The 17,008-nt window shown below is 32.6% G+C and overlaps 1 protein-coding gene across 13 annotated transcripts in view; it reads left to right on the forward strand.

Annotated features, from left to right (window-relative positions):
• MLIP (muscular LMNA interacting protein) overlaps positions 1 to 17,008 on the forward strand; it is a 490,259-nt gene that overhangs the window by 332,972 nt on the left and 140,279 nt on the right. For all 13 annotated transcript variants that reach the window (XM_074237220.1, XM_074237218.1, XM_074237223.1 and 10 more), the window contains one exon: positions 12,544 to 12,675. In XM_074237220.1, the coding sequence (XP_074093321.1) occupies positions 12,544 to 12,675 (132 nt within the window). The remainder of the gene's footprint in view (positions 1 to 12,543; positions 12,676 to 17,008) is intronic.

The following is a 17,008-nucleotide window of genomic DNA, read 5'->3' on the forward strand; positions in this document are numbered from 1 at the left end:
CTAGTTGTGTGACTTTGGGCAAGTCATTTAACCTCATTGCCTTGCAAAAACAAAAAAAAAATCCTAAAGTATATTCTAAAGTTCAGTTAGAGCTTAGTGAACAATGTATGTGAGCTTCCTGAAAACTATAGTTTATGAACCATCTATATTCTAATTGGTCATAAATCCTACTTGATAATCTATTCAAGAATTCTGCTAAAAAATTGAAATCAAACTCTTTGAATTTACCTTCTATCCTCACCCATCATTTTCAAAGATTGGACTCATCTCTCACATTCTAACATTCCTTCATTATTTTAAGGATTCATAATTGCAGCAACATGAATGTTTCTACTAATAATACTCATAGTCTTTCCTATACTTTATTATATGATGTCATGAGTTGCTATGTACAGCAAAATTAAAAAAAAAAGAAAATGAAACTCATTTTCTGGTAGTCAGCCATCTGGTTATGAGAATCTGTACTCATCTGGGGTATGATCCCAATAACAGGCACATACAATGCATCATAGGGCTCAGACTCAAAACTCTTTCCAACTTGATAAGACCTCCTAGAAATTACACTATGTTCTTATAGTCTTTGGCAATATCAAGTTAATTCTATGCCTTAATAAGGCATCAGAATGGTACATTAGTGGATGAGTTGTTTTCCATTATTCTCAAAATTAGAAACAGATAGTCTCTGCAACTGTCTGAGACTATACACTTGAATTTATTTTGAAGCAGCTAGGTGATCTCTTATTATCTACTTACCTATTTTCAATTTCCTCTTTACCATATTTGTTTTTCTTTTCTCAATTTGAAGATCATTCTCCTTGATATCAAAAGGAGTCAGAAGAAAAACAGTTTGAATAGTTCACTTTCTGTCATTTTTTTTAACATTACTTAACTCTGTCACTTCTTTGTTCATCTTACTCTTAACATCCCTTGAAAAATTTTGAAATAAAAATACTCTTAGAATTTATCACAAGTTCTCATTGCATTCTTGGCTTTAGTTTTCCTGAAACACATCAGTGATGAAGCTGCATACTTACTTGGTTGTTGTTCTATTGTCTTTCTTTCTCAAAGAAGATCATGGCATCATGGAGAGGATGCAATGAAGTGCATGTGAATTAGATTTGAGAGAGGACGTACTGTGCTAAGTCACCAACATCACTTTCTCCTCTAGAACCATCTGGGTTTAGTGGTTTAGGTATGAATTAGGATGACTGAGATGGCCCTGCTTGCAAGCCAATGAGGGATAAGTGACTTGTCCAGGGTCACACAACTAGTGTGTCATGTATCTGAAGTTGGATTTTGAACTTAGGTCCTCCTGATTCCACAGCTGTGTTCTGTCTACTGTGCCCACCTAGCTGTTAAAGGTGACACTTTAAATGCTTTTATAACAATATCAACCCATACCTGACTCATACTCCTACTTAAAAGTAGATTATTACAATAATTGTTTTAATTATTAATTTATCACCTAACAATGGTGTATAGCATATAATCTGTTCACCAGATTTCACTAGACTAAAGATACTAACCAATTGAGTCCTTCAGAAAGTTTCCACTGAACCACACTATACTTTGACCCCAATATAGTGAGATCATTTTGATACTCTTCAAGCATGAATGACAATAACCAACTATTCATTAAATCTTCAGGACCTTCACCAGAGCAGCAATATCTCCCCTGCTTATCAGGGACACTCAAGTTGAAAAGGCTTTGTTTATCACTTCTGATCTCATAGAGCTAGTATGGAGAATACTGATTTTCTCCCAAATCTTTTGTATGAGGAAATTTAAGGGAAAAGTTGTATATTTAGAAATCACCAAAATCAAATCTTCAAATACTGGAGAAATATAAGGCCATCATGTCTTGGTTTCATCTCTACTCTCAGTTCTCTGTCCTTGTTAAATGCTTGTTAAATGTTAAATTCTGGTATGTGTCTCAGTTCCTTGTCCCTGCCTCAGTTTAGTCTGAAAAAAAGCTTAGCAATCTTTGCAGCAAGGAGTTGGAAGCCTCATTGATGGATTTCAGCTTCTAATCATGTTTCCTTTCACATAGTATAAGGTGAAAGAGTAGATCAATAGTTTCTCTACTCCCAAACTAGGAAAAAAGGACAAGAGCCAAATTGTGAGCATAAAATCTTGCCTTGACTACACTTCCCATGTAGCTTCATCTCCATATAGTACTAAGGATGTCCAGTGTTCATTGTCCTGCTGTCAATTTTTCCTATGGTAATCCTCAGAAGATCTCAAGATCTTGGGATCCCACAGAGGTGAAATGCAAGGGAAATGCCAATACATTGACACTATTTTTACAAAGACATTTGGGCAACTTCTTGGGTTACCCTGGTAAATCTTTCTTTTGCCATTTTTTAAATAAATCTGAATTCTTAGAGAGTTCTCTTTACAATTACATTAATGTCTTTAGATGCCTCTTCCTTTTCTATCTCATCATGAAAATTTGTAATTGTATTGTCAGAATTTCGTTTTCTTTGAAGCTTTTTCATTCTTTATAAGGCATATTTCCCCTTTTAATTTTTTTCTGGCCAGGGGATCATTATCATAGGTACAAACTCTAAAATCTGCATTCCTAGAAACTAGGGGACATGATGAATGATGATAGTCTAAACTGCCTTCAGTGGAAGTGCCAACAATAATTAATCCATATCTGCCTATTTTATATAGCAAATTAAGGTTGTAATTTTTTTTTGCAGTAGAAATGGAGTTGGAGGTCCTAGATTTGAACCTTGATCTTTAATTATTACCTGATAACTTTTAGCAAGTTATTTAATTTCTCAGAGTTAGAGATTCTATTCCTCTAAAATGAGAAATTTGGCCTAGATATTCTGTGGTAATTTTCTGTTCTAGATATGATTTCATAAGTCCTCTATAATATGATATTATAAATTCTCTATTATATAGTCTTTTAATCACAATTCTACAATATCTTGACTATTTTCTCTTCTATAAATGATTTGGGTTGATCTGGAAGACCTCAGAAGATCTTTGAATTTGTGATTGTATCATCTGAGGTTAATCTTGAGTCATTGATCCAATAACAAGATAAGCAGGAGCTGAAAAGAAAGCTTTTTTGTTAGTCATGTTATAACTTGAAGGTTCATGGTCATGAACTTGAAGGGACCAATGTTATATAAGAACTAAGCAAAATTTTGAACTAAAATCCCACCCCCCATCCAAGTGATAAAATTGGTATAGGAGGGATTATATTCCTGAAGCACTAGGAGAAAGGTTTATATTTTGTTTTCACTATATCTATGAAATAAATATCCTTTGTACAAAGTTATTTATTTTTATGTGATTAAATGGAACTGAGGTGCTAATTAATGACTCTTAACAAAACAATGAACAAAATAACCTGTGGAGGGTGGAGGGTACTGAACTGATGGCATCTGAGAAAGACCTCTCTTAACCTGTTGAAGTACCTAAGAACCATGTGACAAAGAGATGAAATGGATCCAGATTGGAGACAGTGAACCCAAAGCATTAATATCACAGCTGGGAAGGCTAATCTGCAATGAAATTACACCCTTCAATTTTATGGACATCTCTAAAGACATTTTTTACCCAGAACTTTAAATTTTAGACCCTGAAAATTTTGGAAGCCTAGAGAATTTGGCAAAAATTTTAAGACTGTAATTATAAAATTAATACTTCTCCCCTTTCCTTAATACTCCCAGGGTGTTTCCTTAGCAAACTTTGCATTTGGTGATTCATTCCTTGAACGTTTAGATACTGATACTTTTGTATATATGTATGTATGTATGTATATATATATATACATACATAGATATATACATTTTGTCAAATATTGACATTTAGTTTAATATGAGAAAATGGAATTTATACTACTAAAATACTGATATCTAATTAAGAAATGTTCAAATCTCTTTTTTCATTTAAAAACACTTAGAATACTTGCCTTATATAAAATCCTTATATCCTGCAAATTCATAGCATAGAGTTCCATGGGTGCCTAGAAATCTCAGACAATCCCATTGTGTTTAGCTCCTTTGTTAGGCAGTCTTGTTGGTCTTCAAGATAATTTGATTCTTTTTTTTGGTGATTTCTCTGAGCCTACTTCTTTTTAGGGGGTATTGGTGATAAATGTATTTCTTTTGATGTCATAAAAATCAGCTGGAGGGGAGTTTCAGGTACTATTTGGAATAAAAGCCTAAAGGATATTTGTCTAGACCTCTAATGGGATCACCAATGGTGCAGGAATCCTAAAGAGAAACTTTGTTATGACTTGTGTAGAAAGGGAACCATAGAAAATTTTATTCCGGACCTAGTTGGAAGGCATAACTGAAACAATCATTGAAGATTTTCATCCAAGATGGTTAGTTTCTCATTTGATAGTGACAACTTGATGTCTACTCCAGATTCCAAATACCTATGGAGAGAGAGCTCCATTTGTTCTGGAAATCTCAGTATGTGCTTGATTTCATTTTGTGAAAGGAAACTGTTTTTCTTTGCATTTTCTTTTTTTACTTTTGGGTTGAGGGAGGCAATTTAATTACCAAATAACACACTTGATGAGTATTAAGCAAGAAACAATATATAGTAAACTTTATAATCATTTGTTAAATCTATAAAATGGTACTTGGGGATAACTGGGATTATACAAGTGGGGCTTTATAAGATCATGCTACAAAAACCACTCTGAGACTCATTTCTGTCCAGCACTGGAATAGAAAGTGAAAGAACAGAGCATATACATCCCCAGAGACCCTAGATCCTGTTCTAGACTGGATACATGGAGAATGGATTTTTAAAAATTCACTTCTACCTATTTTCTGAGGACATAAGATATTTCAAGTGGGGGAAAATGGAGACCCCATCAGCTTGCTCAAATACAGTCATCTTGGGATATTACTTAGAGAGTGCTTCTAGAATTATCGTGATGATATGTAAAAAAGAGTTTCTTGGAGGGACAGACTGAAATATTTTTGGATTTTTTTGCAACTACTTACTCCTTGGTTCACTGCTGAGCTGAGAGAAGGCTCTTTCATTGGTTAAAGAGGCATTCAAAAGTTCTCTCACTTTTAAGTTGTAGTCTTTTGGTTTCATTTGCTTCTGTGGATCTCAGAGACTCTTTCACTCTTGGAGAAGTGTATAAGTTTCAAAAGACTGATAAAAGTAAGCCATAGAAAGCTAGACATTAGAGCTCATGTTGGTTTCTCATCCAGTGCATTACTGGGGAGTAAGGAGTGATCTTTAGAAACAACTTTCAGTATTCCAGCCCATGGAAGGATTCATATGGTAGTTGTGCCAACAATTTGTTGGAACAAATGTTATATGCCAGTTAAGTTTCAATCTTAACACTTCCTCTCCCTCTCCTTTCTCAGAATTAGTTGACATGGGTAGTTGTGATTGTAGTGTTCTTGAAATGCTGGAATAAATATTTGTATGCTTATTCTTGCTCTCTTTTTAAAGCACATATCCTTTTATAAAGGCTACTTTCTGTTAAGTGGTTAAAAGAAACCGGATGATAGCTACCTCTCCTCTGCTCTCATTTCCCACAAGCAAATAAACAAAGATAAGAGGAGCAACCACAATTGATGAATGTTTGATCCACTAACAGAGAAAAGTGGCACCCCATTTTCCACAGAATAGATAAGAACCTGGATATATGTGGATCTAGGGAAGAGCTATATCATGCCCAGCCCTGAGGGTGGGGCCAAAATTCACATGTGAAATGTCATTTAATCCATGAATACTTTACTTTTTCAAACTGGATATTATTCTGTCTCCTCCAAACTGCACAGCAGTCTCATCAAAATCTATCTTTCTTTTTGAGTAATTGTGTGCTTGCTTTCTCTCTCTGCTAGACTATAAAATCTCTGAGGACAGGGGCTGTGTCTTATTCATCTTTGTATCCCATACAGTGTCTTGTAAACAATGAGAATTATTTGTGGTGAGAGTACATTTTGATTAAATATAATATTTGTATAGTCCCCAAACTGGGTCACCTTTATCTTTTAAACCATCTCTGGGATCCTGAAGAGAGTGGATATGCTCGGGAGTGGAAATGATGTCCTTCAACTACAGTAATAATGACAGACAGCCCAAAGTGGCACCAGCAGTGCTAGACATTCCCAGTCAGGAAAATCTGCTGGAGTCATCGTTGTCTACAGCTGTGTTTTCACTGCTTCTGAGTGGTTGTTAATATGGTCCTGAAAGACTCCATGTGACCACCTGGTACTTTAGATCACATCCTTTAATTTTTAAACAAGTGGTTTATTTCATTGGGATATCCTCACAATTCCTCTTATGTACTCCTTCTGCCACCCATTTTTCCTCCACTCACCAATGTGATAGGTCAAAGGCAAGATTGTGGAATTTCTTTCCCTGGGATCATTCACCTTAATTCAGTAAAGATTTTTGGACATTCTGCCTAAGTCTATGTGGAACTCAAATTAATAAAAGGCATCTGTTTATTTGATTTGGTTTTTTTATGTAATCATGCTTCACAATGGGAATATATTAGTTGACCTCTTCAAACTACTGCTAGCCCAATATTCTATAATTTCCCATATTTTTAGTATGAACATGGCTTTAATGAATTAAATTGCTTTTCATTGCCAGAATCAGAGAGCCAGAGTCCTACTGAGTCCAGAAATAGTCAAATAAGCAAGAGCAGAATTTTGATTAGAACTTAAAGGTGCTAAGTCTGCTAACTCCTTTTTATGAGAAGGCTGATTTACAAAGTAAAATGGGAGGCAGCTAGGATGACAGGTTTAGGAAGCTCCTAAAGATGGAACTACAATTTAGTGAGAAAGATTTGTAGATGTCTGGTATTCAGCCTGTGAGACAGCTTTATGCTTTGGATTTTTGGTGAAATCATTTCTTGCTTTGTACTATATATCTGTAAAGAGGAAAGTAGAACACATTGATTCCAGGCAATGAGAAAACAGTAAAGAGATGTTCTCTATTTGTTTTTCAGAATGAACTGAACATAGCCAGTAAGTGAATGTCAGGGAAGGAAAGAGGTTCGAATCATTAGGTGACTCATGGCTCTTTCTTAGGAGACAGGGAAGTGGAGATAGTCACCCTGATTTTGGACTTTTCATTTCCCCTCCTTCCTTCTATTCCCAAATCTATTTCATTGCCAGATCTTGTTGATTCCATAATATTTCTATTCATTTTCTTATCTTCACTTATATGAGTACCATATTTGTGAAAGGTACACAATCAGGTTTTCTTTTAAAATATTTTAGTGCTAAGACCTCCAGTATTCAGGTCATCTATTCATTCTGAATTTACAGAGGATTACAAAAAAATGACTTCTATCTAATTTAAGCCAACCTGCTTTATATTTTTCTTTAGCAGTTTTTATAAAATAAGTAGTGATTTCCCAAATAATTTATGTTTTCAATTTTTTTTGTGCACTGGGTTCTGAATTCAATTGTATCCAGTTCTATATTATCCAATCTGTTCTACTGGTTTTTTTAATTAAATCAATGCCCACATAGTTTTGATGACTAATGACTTTAACAACATATGAAAATGCTCTTCTCTCTTCATTCCTTCTTTTTCTACATCAGTTTCTCTGAGATTTCTTTAGTGTTTTCTCCTCCAAATGAACTATAGTATTATTTTATTTAAATCTATAAAGTAGACTCCATTATATTGAGAGGCATAGATCTATAAGTTAATTTAGGTAGGGTCCTTATTTATATTGTATCAGCAAAATAGGCCAAGTGACCAACAAGATGAAGGATTAGATATTTTCTCTGGGCATCAAAAATTATGAAACTTTTCCCAAATGGGAATAGTCAGATGAACTGATGCATCCTCTCATAATTTTTGTGCAACTGTGGAAATCTCTGTTAATACACATGTCCCTTCCCTTATCTTCCCATTCTGTGACAACTAGATGAGCTCAACTCTACACCTGCCCCATCCTCCTTCTATGCAAAGGGTAAAATACAGGAAACAGATATGCTGTTGGAGGTGATAGAACTTTGCAAAAGTACCCTGCCAGAGACCTAAAGAAATAGGAATGAAGAAAAAAGAACAAGTTATCTAGCTCAGATCTATTCTATTTCAACCACAGATATCACTTGGAGACAAGGACAGAAGACAATAACAAGTCAGTTTTTTTTTAAGTTTTTGCAAGGCAATGGGGTTAAGTGGCTTGCCCAAGGCCACACAGCTAGGTAATTATTAGGTGTCTGAGGCCGTATTTGAACTCAGATACTCCTGACTCCAGGACTGGTGCTCTACCCACTATGCCACCTAGCCACCCCAACAAATCAGTTTCTTAAGGTGGAAGAAGGCTGGTTTGAGGTCTGGTTCTTGGGGAATCTAATATCAATGGGAAGGAGTCAGAAAGTGAGAAATTTAATGGAATATTAGAAAAAAAGGTAAAATTACTAAAGCTTTCAGGAGGAAAAATTTCAGTTAAAAATTTAAAAGTTGCGGGGCAGCTACTGGATTGAGCACTGGATCTGGAGTCAGGAGGACCTGAGTTCAAATTCAACTTCAGACACTTGATACTAATTGTATGACCTTGAGCAAGTCACTTAACCCCACTACTTCAAAAAGACAAATAAACCAAACTTAAAAACCAAGCTGAAAAATTAACAGGAAAGATATTGAACCAGAAAGGTAGATTGTGAACAAGATATCTAATAAGATATACCTTGTTATCTAAACATCTCTAAATCAAATAGGATTAAAAAAATTGAACCAGCACTTGATGAAACCTTGTAGATTTCCAAGAGATTATGGAACCACAAGAGGGTGTTTCTTAATATTCAAGAGAGAAGTGAGCAAAGGTTAAAGGAAACAAGTGACAATTCAGAATTTATGTCTTGCAAAGGAGAAATATTTATCAGAATAGAAAAGCTTAAATCAGTAGTGGCAAGTTTCTCCATAGAAGAATAACTGAATAAAAGTTCAAATATGCAAAATGAAGTCAATATAGAAAAATGAGCAAAATGCAGTAATGTTAAAAGAAGATGATTTAGATCTATATTAACAAGACACAGAGATACTGAAGAGATAGATTAAAGATCTATTATAATGTAAAACATTTTCAATTAACTCAGAATTTCTGAATGTGGAAAACAAAATTCTAAATGAAAATATCCACAAAAAACAAAACAATACAACTCTATGCTAAAAATTCTAAGACACATAGTGGTTAAATTTAACAATTGCAGTGACAAACAATATATTTTGACAAAAAATATCAGCCAGGAGAAAGGCCTTCAAATTTGAAGGAAGGGGAATTAATATTACACAAGACTGTTCTATAACTAATTTGCAAAATAGAAAGAAATAATATTCAGAAAAACCAAAAGGGCTCAAGATGCATCCCAAAGTTATCTATTTTGTAAACTTGAATCAAATAATCAATAAAAGAGTATGTTCTATAAAAGAGAAATATTCAAAGGATTTCTAGGAGAATATTAGAACAGATTAGTGAATTTGCTTAAACCCCACTCAACAGAAACACAAAAATAATAAACATATACTGGTACCAAGGAAATCACAAATAAGAAAATAGATTATTCTATCTGTTGAGACAAAAAATGAAGGAAATAAACTCAAAGGGAAGAGCAATTTATGGGGTTAAAGCAACAATAGCAGTCAGTGATCTCTTTCTTAAACTATAAAAAGTGGAACATAATTAAGGGAAGTCATGGTGAAGGAATAAACCTGAAGCATTTGAACTATGTCTTACAAACTAATCTTCTTCCACTATAGGTTAATCACTGGATTTTTGTAAAGCTAAACTGTATACTTGAAGAGTGCTTAAAAAAAGGAATTAGAATCCAGAGAATAGAGAATATGTAATGTATCCTAATCAAATCAACAATGAAGGGAAAATGAAATGGATGATTGAATAACAGTTGAGTTGGCAAAGTGTGGGACTAACATTAAATGAAAGAATGTGTGAAACTTCAATTCTATAACTAGATAATTTTTTTGTCTTATTGGTAATCCTTCCTTTGAGAAGAGAGATATAATCTCTAGTTTGAAGTGGGGAATTTGTAATGAGTATTATCTGCAGGAATTTTTTGTTTAGGAAGAATACTCCCCCCACAGAGAGGCATGCATCCATCCTTCCTTATTAAAAAAAGGAATGAGAGTTCCTAGGGAAAATCAGTGTCAAGAAGTGTTGGAGGGCATGGATTTAGAGATGAGATTTCATATCAAATGGAAAAGATAAGGTGCATGGGAAGGGCATGGGAAGAATTGGACTTCATGATCAGGGAAGCAGGGAAATTTCTACTCTTGGAAAATAAATCTATATTCTCTATCTCCTGATATCTTTCCTGGCTTCCTTTAAGACCCAGCTAAAATTCAAGTGCCTTCTATCAGACTATTATTTCAAATTTATATATATATATATATATATATATATATATATATACACACACACATATATATACATACATATATATTTCTATATCTATCTATCTTTATTGCACACATTTGCATGTTGTCTCTTCAGTTTTCTTCAAGCAGGGACTGTCTTTTGCCTATCTTTGTATCCGTAGAACTTATTACAGTGCCTGGCAGCAGTAGGTATATTATAAATATTTATTTACTGAGTAACTAGACTATTGCTGTATTGTAACAGATGATGAATATAGATGAGTGACATAAGACTGGGAATAGTCAGATGAACTGATGCAGAGTGAAGCAAGCAGAGTCAATAAAACCTAAACTAAATGAGAAAAATAATGCACATAGAATAAAAACATATTGTTATAGAGCAATCAAAAAAAATGCTGCAGAACTGCAAATGACAATCATGGATTCACAGAAGTGTATGAGAAGACTCTGCCTTCCCTCCAAACTCATTTCTTTGTAAAATCCACTAGAGTAGAAAATCATATATTTTCAGACTGATAGTCTTTATGAATTGATTTTTTTCCCCTGATACTTTACAAAAGAATTATTAAATTGTCTCTAGTACTTTCTTGCTGATTCTCTAGGGTTTACTAAATATATTATCTTACTAACTACAAATTGAGGTAACTCTTTTATCATTATTATTCCTTTAATTTTCTTTTCTAGCATTATTGACAATGCACTTTTTAGCCATATATTCTTAGGCAAGTGTTTGAGGACCAGAACCTTTGCTTATAAAATAAGTAAAATGTGTAATAATTAACAGGTTCACAAGGTTATGAAAAAAACACTTTGTAAAACTTAAATTTTTATATTAATATATTATATCATGAGAGAAAGGGAAAAATGAAATATTGGTTAGGTTTTGGGTATTTGAAGTTCTAAAAGTACTTTTGAATCTTTAATTGAACAGAGAAAATCGGCTAAGAAGGGTTAGAATTATGCTCAATGAAATCACTATTGCCCCTTTGTTCTCCCTGGCTTCTGACAAATAGTAGGTACTTCAAAGATGCTTATCCATTCATTCATTATTCCATTCATCCATTCATTTCAAGGGCATTTAATAGAACTCTAAAATGAACTTAAAACCTCCATTCTCCCTTTGCTAACTGGTGCCTGAAATTCCAGGAAAATACATAAGAAAAGACATAAGAAAAGTAAGCCTATATACAATTACTTATTGAAGATCCTTATAAGCCTATAATTTATTGCAAATTTTTAGGCAGCAAGGCCAAGTAGATACAGTGAAACACTTGGGAGTAAGAACAATCTGATTCACTCCATCTTTGGTTTTTACTAGCTAGGGGTAAAAATATGTTAGGATTTGTATAGTGGGTTATATATAAATATATATATATATGTATATATAAAGTCCTTAACATAATATTTCTGAACCTCCTTAAGGTTGCTATCTACCTATCTATCTATCTAGATATGAAGTATTTTTACACCCTTCCACTCCTTCTACGTCTATGACTGAGGAAAGAAAATATTTTCATTCAGGATTCAATATTTACCGGGTCCTCCGCAGAAAGGAGAGATAGATGTAGTCCCTGAGGGTTTGATTTATGTGAAAACAGCATCTCCAGAGTGGGGTTTATTTATTATATTCTAAAAGGAATGTAGTTTTAAACATCAAGAATGTCATCAACTTGTATCTATTTGGAATTGTTTTTACAAATTTGTTGATCATTTCTTTGATTATTTTCAAACCTCATCTAGGTTTCTATGTGTATGAATTGCTATGTTTGCTTGTTAAGAATTGTCTGGGGAATAATGATATCGACTGGCATGAGTAATGGAAGCATTTGTCTGAGTAAAGAGAACTGTTTACATTTTAATGCCTTGATATTAGAATTTGGTAAATGAATCTAAAAAGCTCTTGAATTTGAAAGTGCAAATCAATTATGTATAATTTGCTATTCCATATATAAATACACATATTCATATACATGTCTGTTTCATTGCATAAATTAAAAGTATAACAAACATAAAAAAAACCTCCAAATTTTTATCTGGAATTTAGCCCAGTTTACCTTGGTGAGATTATTTCCAAAAGGAAAGTTAAACACAATTGAACAGAGATAAATATTTGAATGCTTCAACTTAAAGCATATTCATTTTTTAATAATTTTACTTTTATATTTTTGTTTGTATATAAAGACAAAACCTGGAGTAATCCGGCCAGTTTCAGCAAAATCTAAAATAATATTGAGGAAAGAAGAGGAGGAGACTTATGAACCAAATCCTTTCAGTAAATATTTGGAAGAAAACAGTGGCCTCTTTGCTGGACAGGTGAGCACACCTGATTGAATATATTTTTGATGGAATTCTATAATCTGTTTTGCTCTTACTTGTATATACTAGAAGGCAACAATGGAAACAATAAACTGTCTTTATTAGTATAAAATCTGTTTAATCGCTATCATAATCTTTGAAGGAGCTTCAGAAATATTATTTTAAGGACTTTAACCCACTATTAGCTGATTACTTTGGAGGTCAAAGGATTATGGTAGAAGATAGTGAGGATAATTATGGCTTATATAATACATTATTTTTTTCCTCTCTGAAACTATCACTACACCTTATTGAGATATAGGATGCCATAATGGATACAGAGCTAGTTCTAAAGTTTAGAAGACCTGGGTTCAAGTCTTGCTTCTGACATCTGGCTGTGTAAATCAGGAACGTTACTTGACCTTTCAGTGTTCTAGCAAGTCCCTAGGACTTAGGAAAAAATATGTTGACCCACTTTGATGGAGGGAGTTTCCTTACTGAAAAGTTCCTGATACCAATGAAATCACATTGGTATTTTTCTCCATTCCTATTACGCTTCATTATTTATAAAAGAAGATGGAGATTGGCATAGATGCAAACAATTCATATAAAAACAAAGGTTTTGATGAGAACGTTTTGATGAGCCTTTTGGATTAGAGACAGATTCAAATCTGTCTGATTCAAATCAATTTAATGTTTTAGAATTCGATTCATTTGCATAAAAAATTGAATTATATTTCCCTTATACCAATCCAATATTTTGAAGGTTTAATAGATGATCTATTAACTACCTAGAAAAATTTCCAAATCTTAATCAATATTATCTTATTCTCTAAATATGTATATTTTATGTATATACTTAAATATAATATAAAATAAAAAATAAATAAATATGAAATATCAATATATCGATATGCTTTGAACCTAAGATTTTCTTAGCATAGGAAAACTCCAAGTGTGGGAAATCATTTCATCTGCTGGTCTGTCTACAATTTAAAAAATGATTCACAGAGAATCTCTTAATACACATAGTGGGTATATGACTAGCCCAGGGTCACAAATGTAGTAAATGTCACAGGCAGATTTTGAAAGCAAGCCATCTTATCTATAATCACAATGCCTTAATTACTATTTCATATTATCTGTACAATGATACAATTTCAAACAAATTATTTTGAGTCAGATTTTGATAAAATTTTCTTTTACTGATGAAACTATGACAAGTATGGATAGATTGAACCTATTTGAATATTATTCCCTATTTTAAAATAATATTTGGAGGAAAAAGAAATAGAGGGATTTTAGAAAGCCGTGAATTAATATTGTAAAGATGGATGTGAACATGAAATTCATGAAGTGTTTTAGAGTATGACCATAGCTTTTCTATATTTTGGGGTGGTTAGTTTGAAAATCTTAGTGATAATTCAAGTCATGATTTGCATGGAATGAGAAATACTAAGATGCTAAATAAGACAAGAGATTGCCAGTATTGGTTCTCATTTCCAATGTGGTCTTGAACATGTTAATTTTGAAGACTTTCTCTAACACCAGTCTTTATTTTCATGTTTTGAAAACTTGAAATTAAAATACTTGACACTTGTCTATATATTTCTTATGAAGAGTAATGTGAGGGTTTGTTGAGTATCTAGACCACTTAGAATGTTAGTGATGCAAGTCATTGATAACTGTGATTGGAGGTTATTATTTATAGCAAAATATTTCCCTCAATTTAAATAAAATAGAGAAAGTGTTCTGACATGTTGCTTTGCCACATTTAATCCCACACACTATAGGAATTATAATTCAATTCAGTAAGCAGACTTTAATCATTACCAAAGCTACTTATTTTCTGCTATGTAACATGACACCATAATGTTCTAAGATTAATCTAAAGTTTTAGACATTTGAATGTTTTTTCAAAATGAAAAAATCAATTTAGAAAGTCATAATATAGAAAAATAAAATGCTAAATATTAAACTAAATCTTACCCATTACCAAAAATCACATGCAAATAAATTTTTTGAAAAGGATATATTGTAAAAATAACAACTCATGATGATTTAGTTCTCTTTTAGCAATGCATCAGTTCATATTTAGTAATTTTTCTAAGGTAAGATACCTTGCAGAATGTCAAATTAAATTCTAAGTAATTTATCATGATTTAGAATCAATTTCAAATGAAGAATTTCATTGCCAAATGGAAATGCTTTTCTCATTAAAAGGAGACAGCCTTATTTTTACAGGCTTCTTTCTTCTTTTTCCATAGAATGTTAGAAACAAGATATCAAATGTGGTTTTAAAGTCATCAGTTTAGAAAAGTCATCAATTTAGAACTGGAAGGAATTTTGAAAATCACCTAGACTTACTCTCCTTATTTTACAGTTAAGGAAACTTAAATTTTAAGTTTCTTGTTCATGGTCACATAGCTTCTAAGTGTCCAAGACAAGATTCAAATCTAGATCTTTCTGAATCCAACACTAGTGCTCTATTCACTACAACACACTGCCTCTCATTTGCATATTGCCAAATAATTGAGAATTTAACAATGTGCAGACCAAATACTTAGATAATTATGAAGGTCTTGACTTTTTAACTGGATGTTTTAGTGCCATGTAGATACCACCTTAACGTTTTTCATGTTTGGATTTAGTCACCATATACATACAACATATTTCTCCAGTTTTAATTTGGAACCAAAGAAAGAATGGTATACTGGCTATGTCAAGATTAAACAATATTATTACTATTTGTTATGAGAATGTTTGTGGAACTTCAAATATCTTGTCTTTGTTTTCTAAGCACATGTATAAATAATGACACTGGGGGCATTGCTCATAAAAGTTAAGATTATCGATTAGCTTTTCAATTAATTTACAAATAATATCATTCTTAATACTTGAATATCAATCCTATCTTTTATTTCTAGAATACATAATTTAAATGATGGAATTTTTTCAAAAAGTATCAAAGATTTCTCATGAATATAGACTTGCGAATATGAAGACAATGTTTTTTGGGGGGGTGGATATTGAAGAGAAGGAGTACTTGCATTAAAAATTAGTACTTGATCCCAAGATTTATTATTGCAAGACCTCATATTTCATTCAAGTAACTATTGTGTCCCCGAAGCTGTTGCTACAGAATAAATTGAATACTTCCAAACTCAGTTGCTCTCATCCACCCATGTAATGGAAAAGTTGTCAGCAAGAGTTAGGCCAAATTGAGGTAGCTCATATTTACTAATCTTCCTATTACCAGGGCCAGTTCCACTTGACAGGAGACAGTAAGGATAGAAATGTGAAGTCAATATGTTTTCTTAAGTAGTTCCAATGCTATAACATATGATTTCAAATATCTTTTGCAAAATATCTAATGGTAAACATGATGAAACTAGGAAGAATTATATTTATTGTAGTGTGAAAAGGGCAATCTTTTGAAATGAGATAAACTTTGAGTACTAAAAGTGTCAAAGCAAATCTGTAATTAGATAACTGACTTATTAACCACCAACATAAAGAGCTGTTGGAGAGAATTTATACATGAGACAAACATTTTCTGGCATACAGGCTTGTCTGCCATGAAAATCACATAAAAAACATGACATTTTCTTTTTTGTCTATGAATTTCCTTTTAACTTCCTTAAAAGATGTCCAACTTCTCCTTTGTTGATTTAGATTGATTATGATAGAATAAGATTACTCTCTAGAACAAATTTTCAAATAATAATTAAACATGAATTTGAAAAGCAGTAAATGGAGCGAATCATTTTGTTACTTAAGAATCAAATAGAAAAGCCATAGGAAATTATTTCAAAGATGAATTTTAAAATACAGACTGATTTGGTTTTTTTTTAAATTCTGATGAATAAGATTGAATGGAATCCTTTATATTACTTTTTCTAATTCCCCCAACTAGATCAGGGTTCTTTTGGGGGAAACTGATGATTTTTAAGAAAAATCAATTGTTGATCCTAGAAACATTTAAGAGAGTTAGATTATTCTCTTAAAATCAGTAAATTCAAAATTCAAAATTAGGGTTGTCTTTTCATTTCAATGAATCTTAGAAGAGATATGAGAGATTATTGTCTATATGTCTATGTATACATAATGTATATGTGTATGTATTGAAACAAATATTTTCATTTCTATTAGAAAGAACATAGACTATGTAGTCAAAAGAGCTGGGTTTTAGACCTGCTTCTGGTGCTTACAATGGAAGAGTCACTTTGTCTGACACCCTCTCAATAAAAATAAGGAATTTAAACTAGATGTTCTCTTAGGTCCATGCTAAGATTCTGTGATTCCCAAACCCCAGACCATCTGTTTTATTGTCAAGTAAGAAGAACATAAT

Source organism: Macrotis lagotis, chromosome 5 (genome assembly GCF_037893015.1).
Source record: "Macrotis lagotis isolate mMagLag1 chromosome 5, bilby.v1.9.chrom.fasta, whole genome shotgun sequence".
Lineage (NCBI taxonomy): Eukaryota > Metazoa > Chordata > Mammalia > Peramelemorphia > Peramelidae > Macrotis > Macrotis lagotis.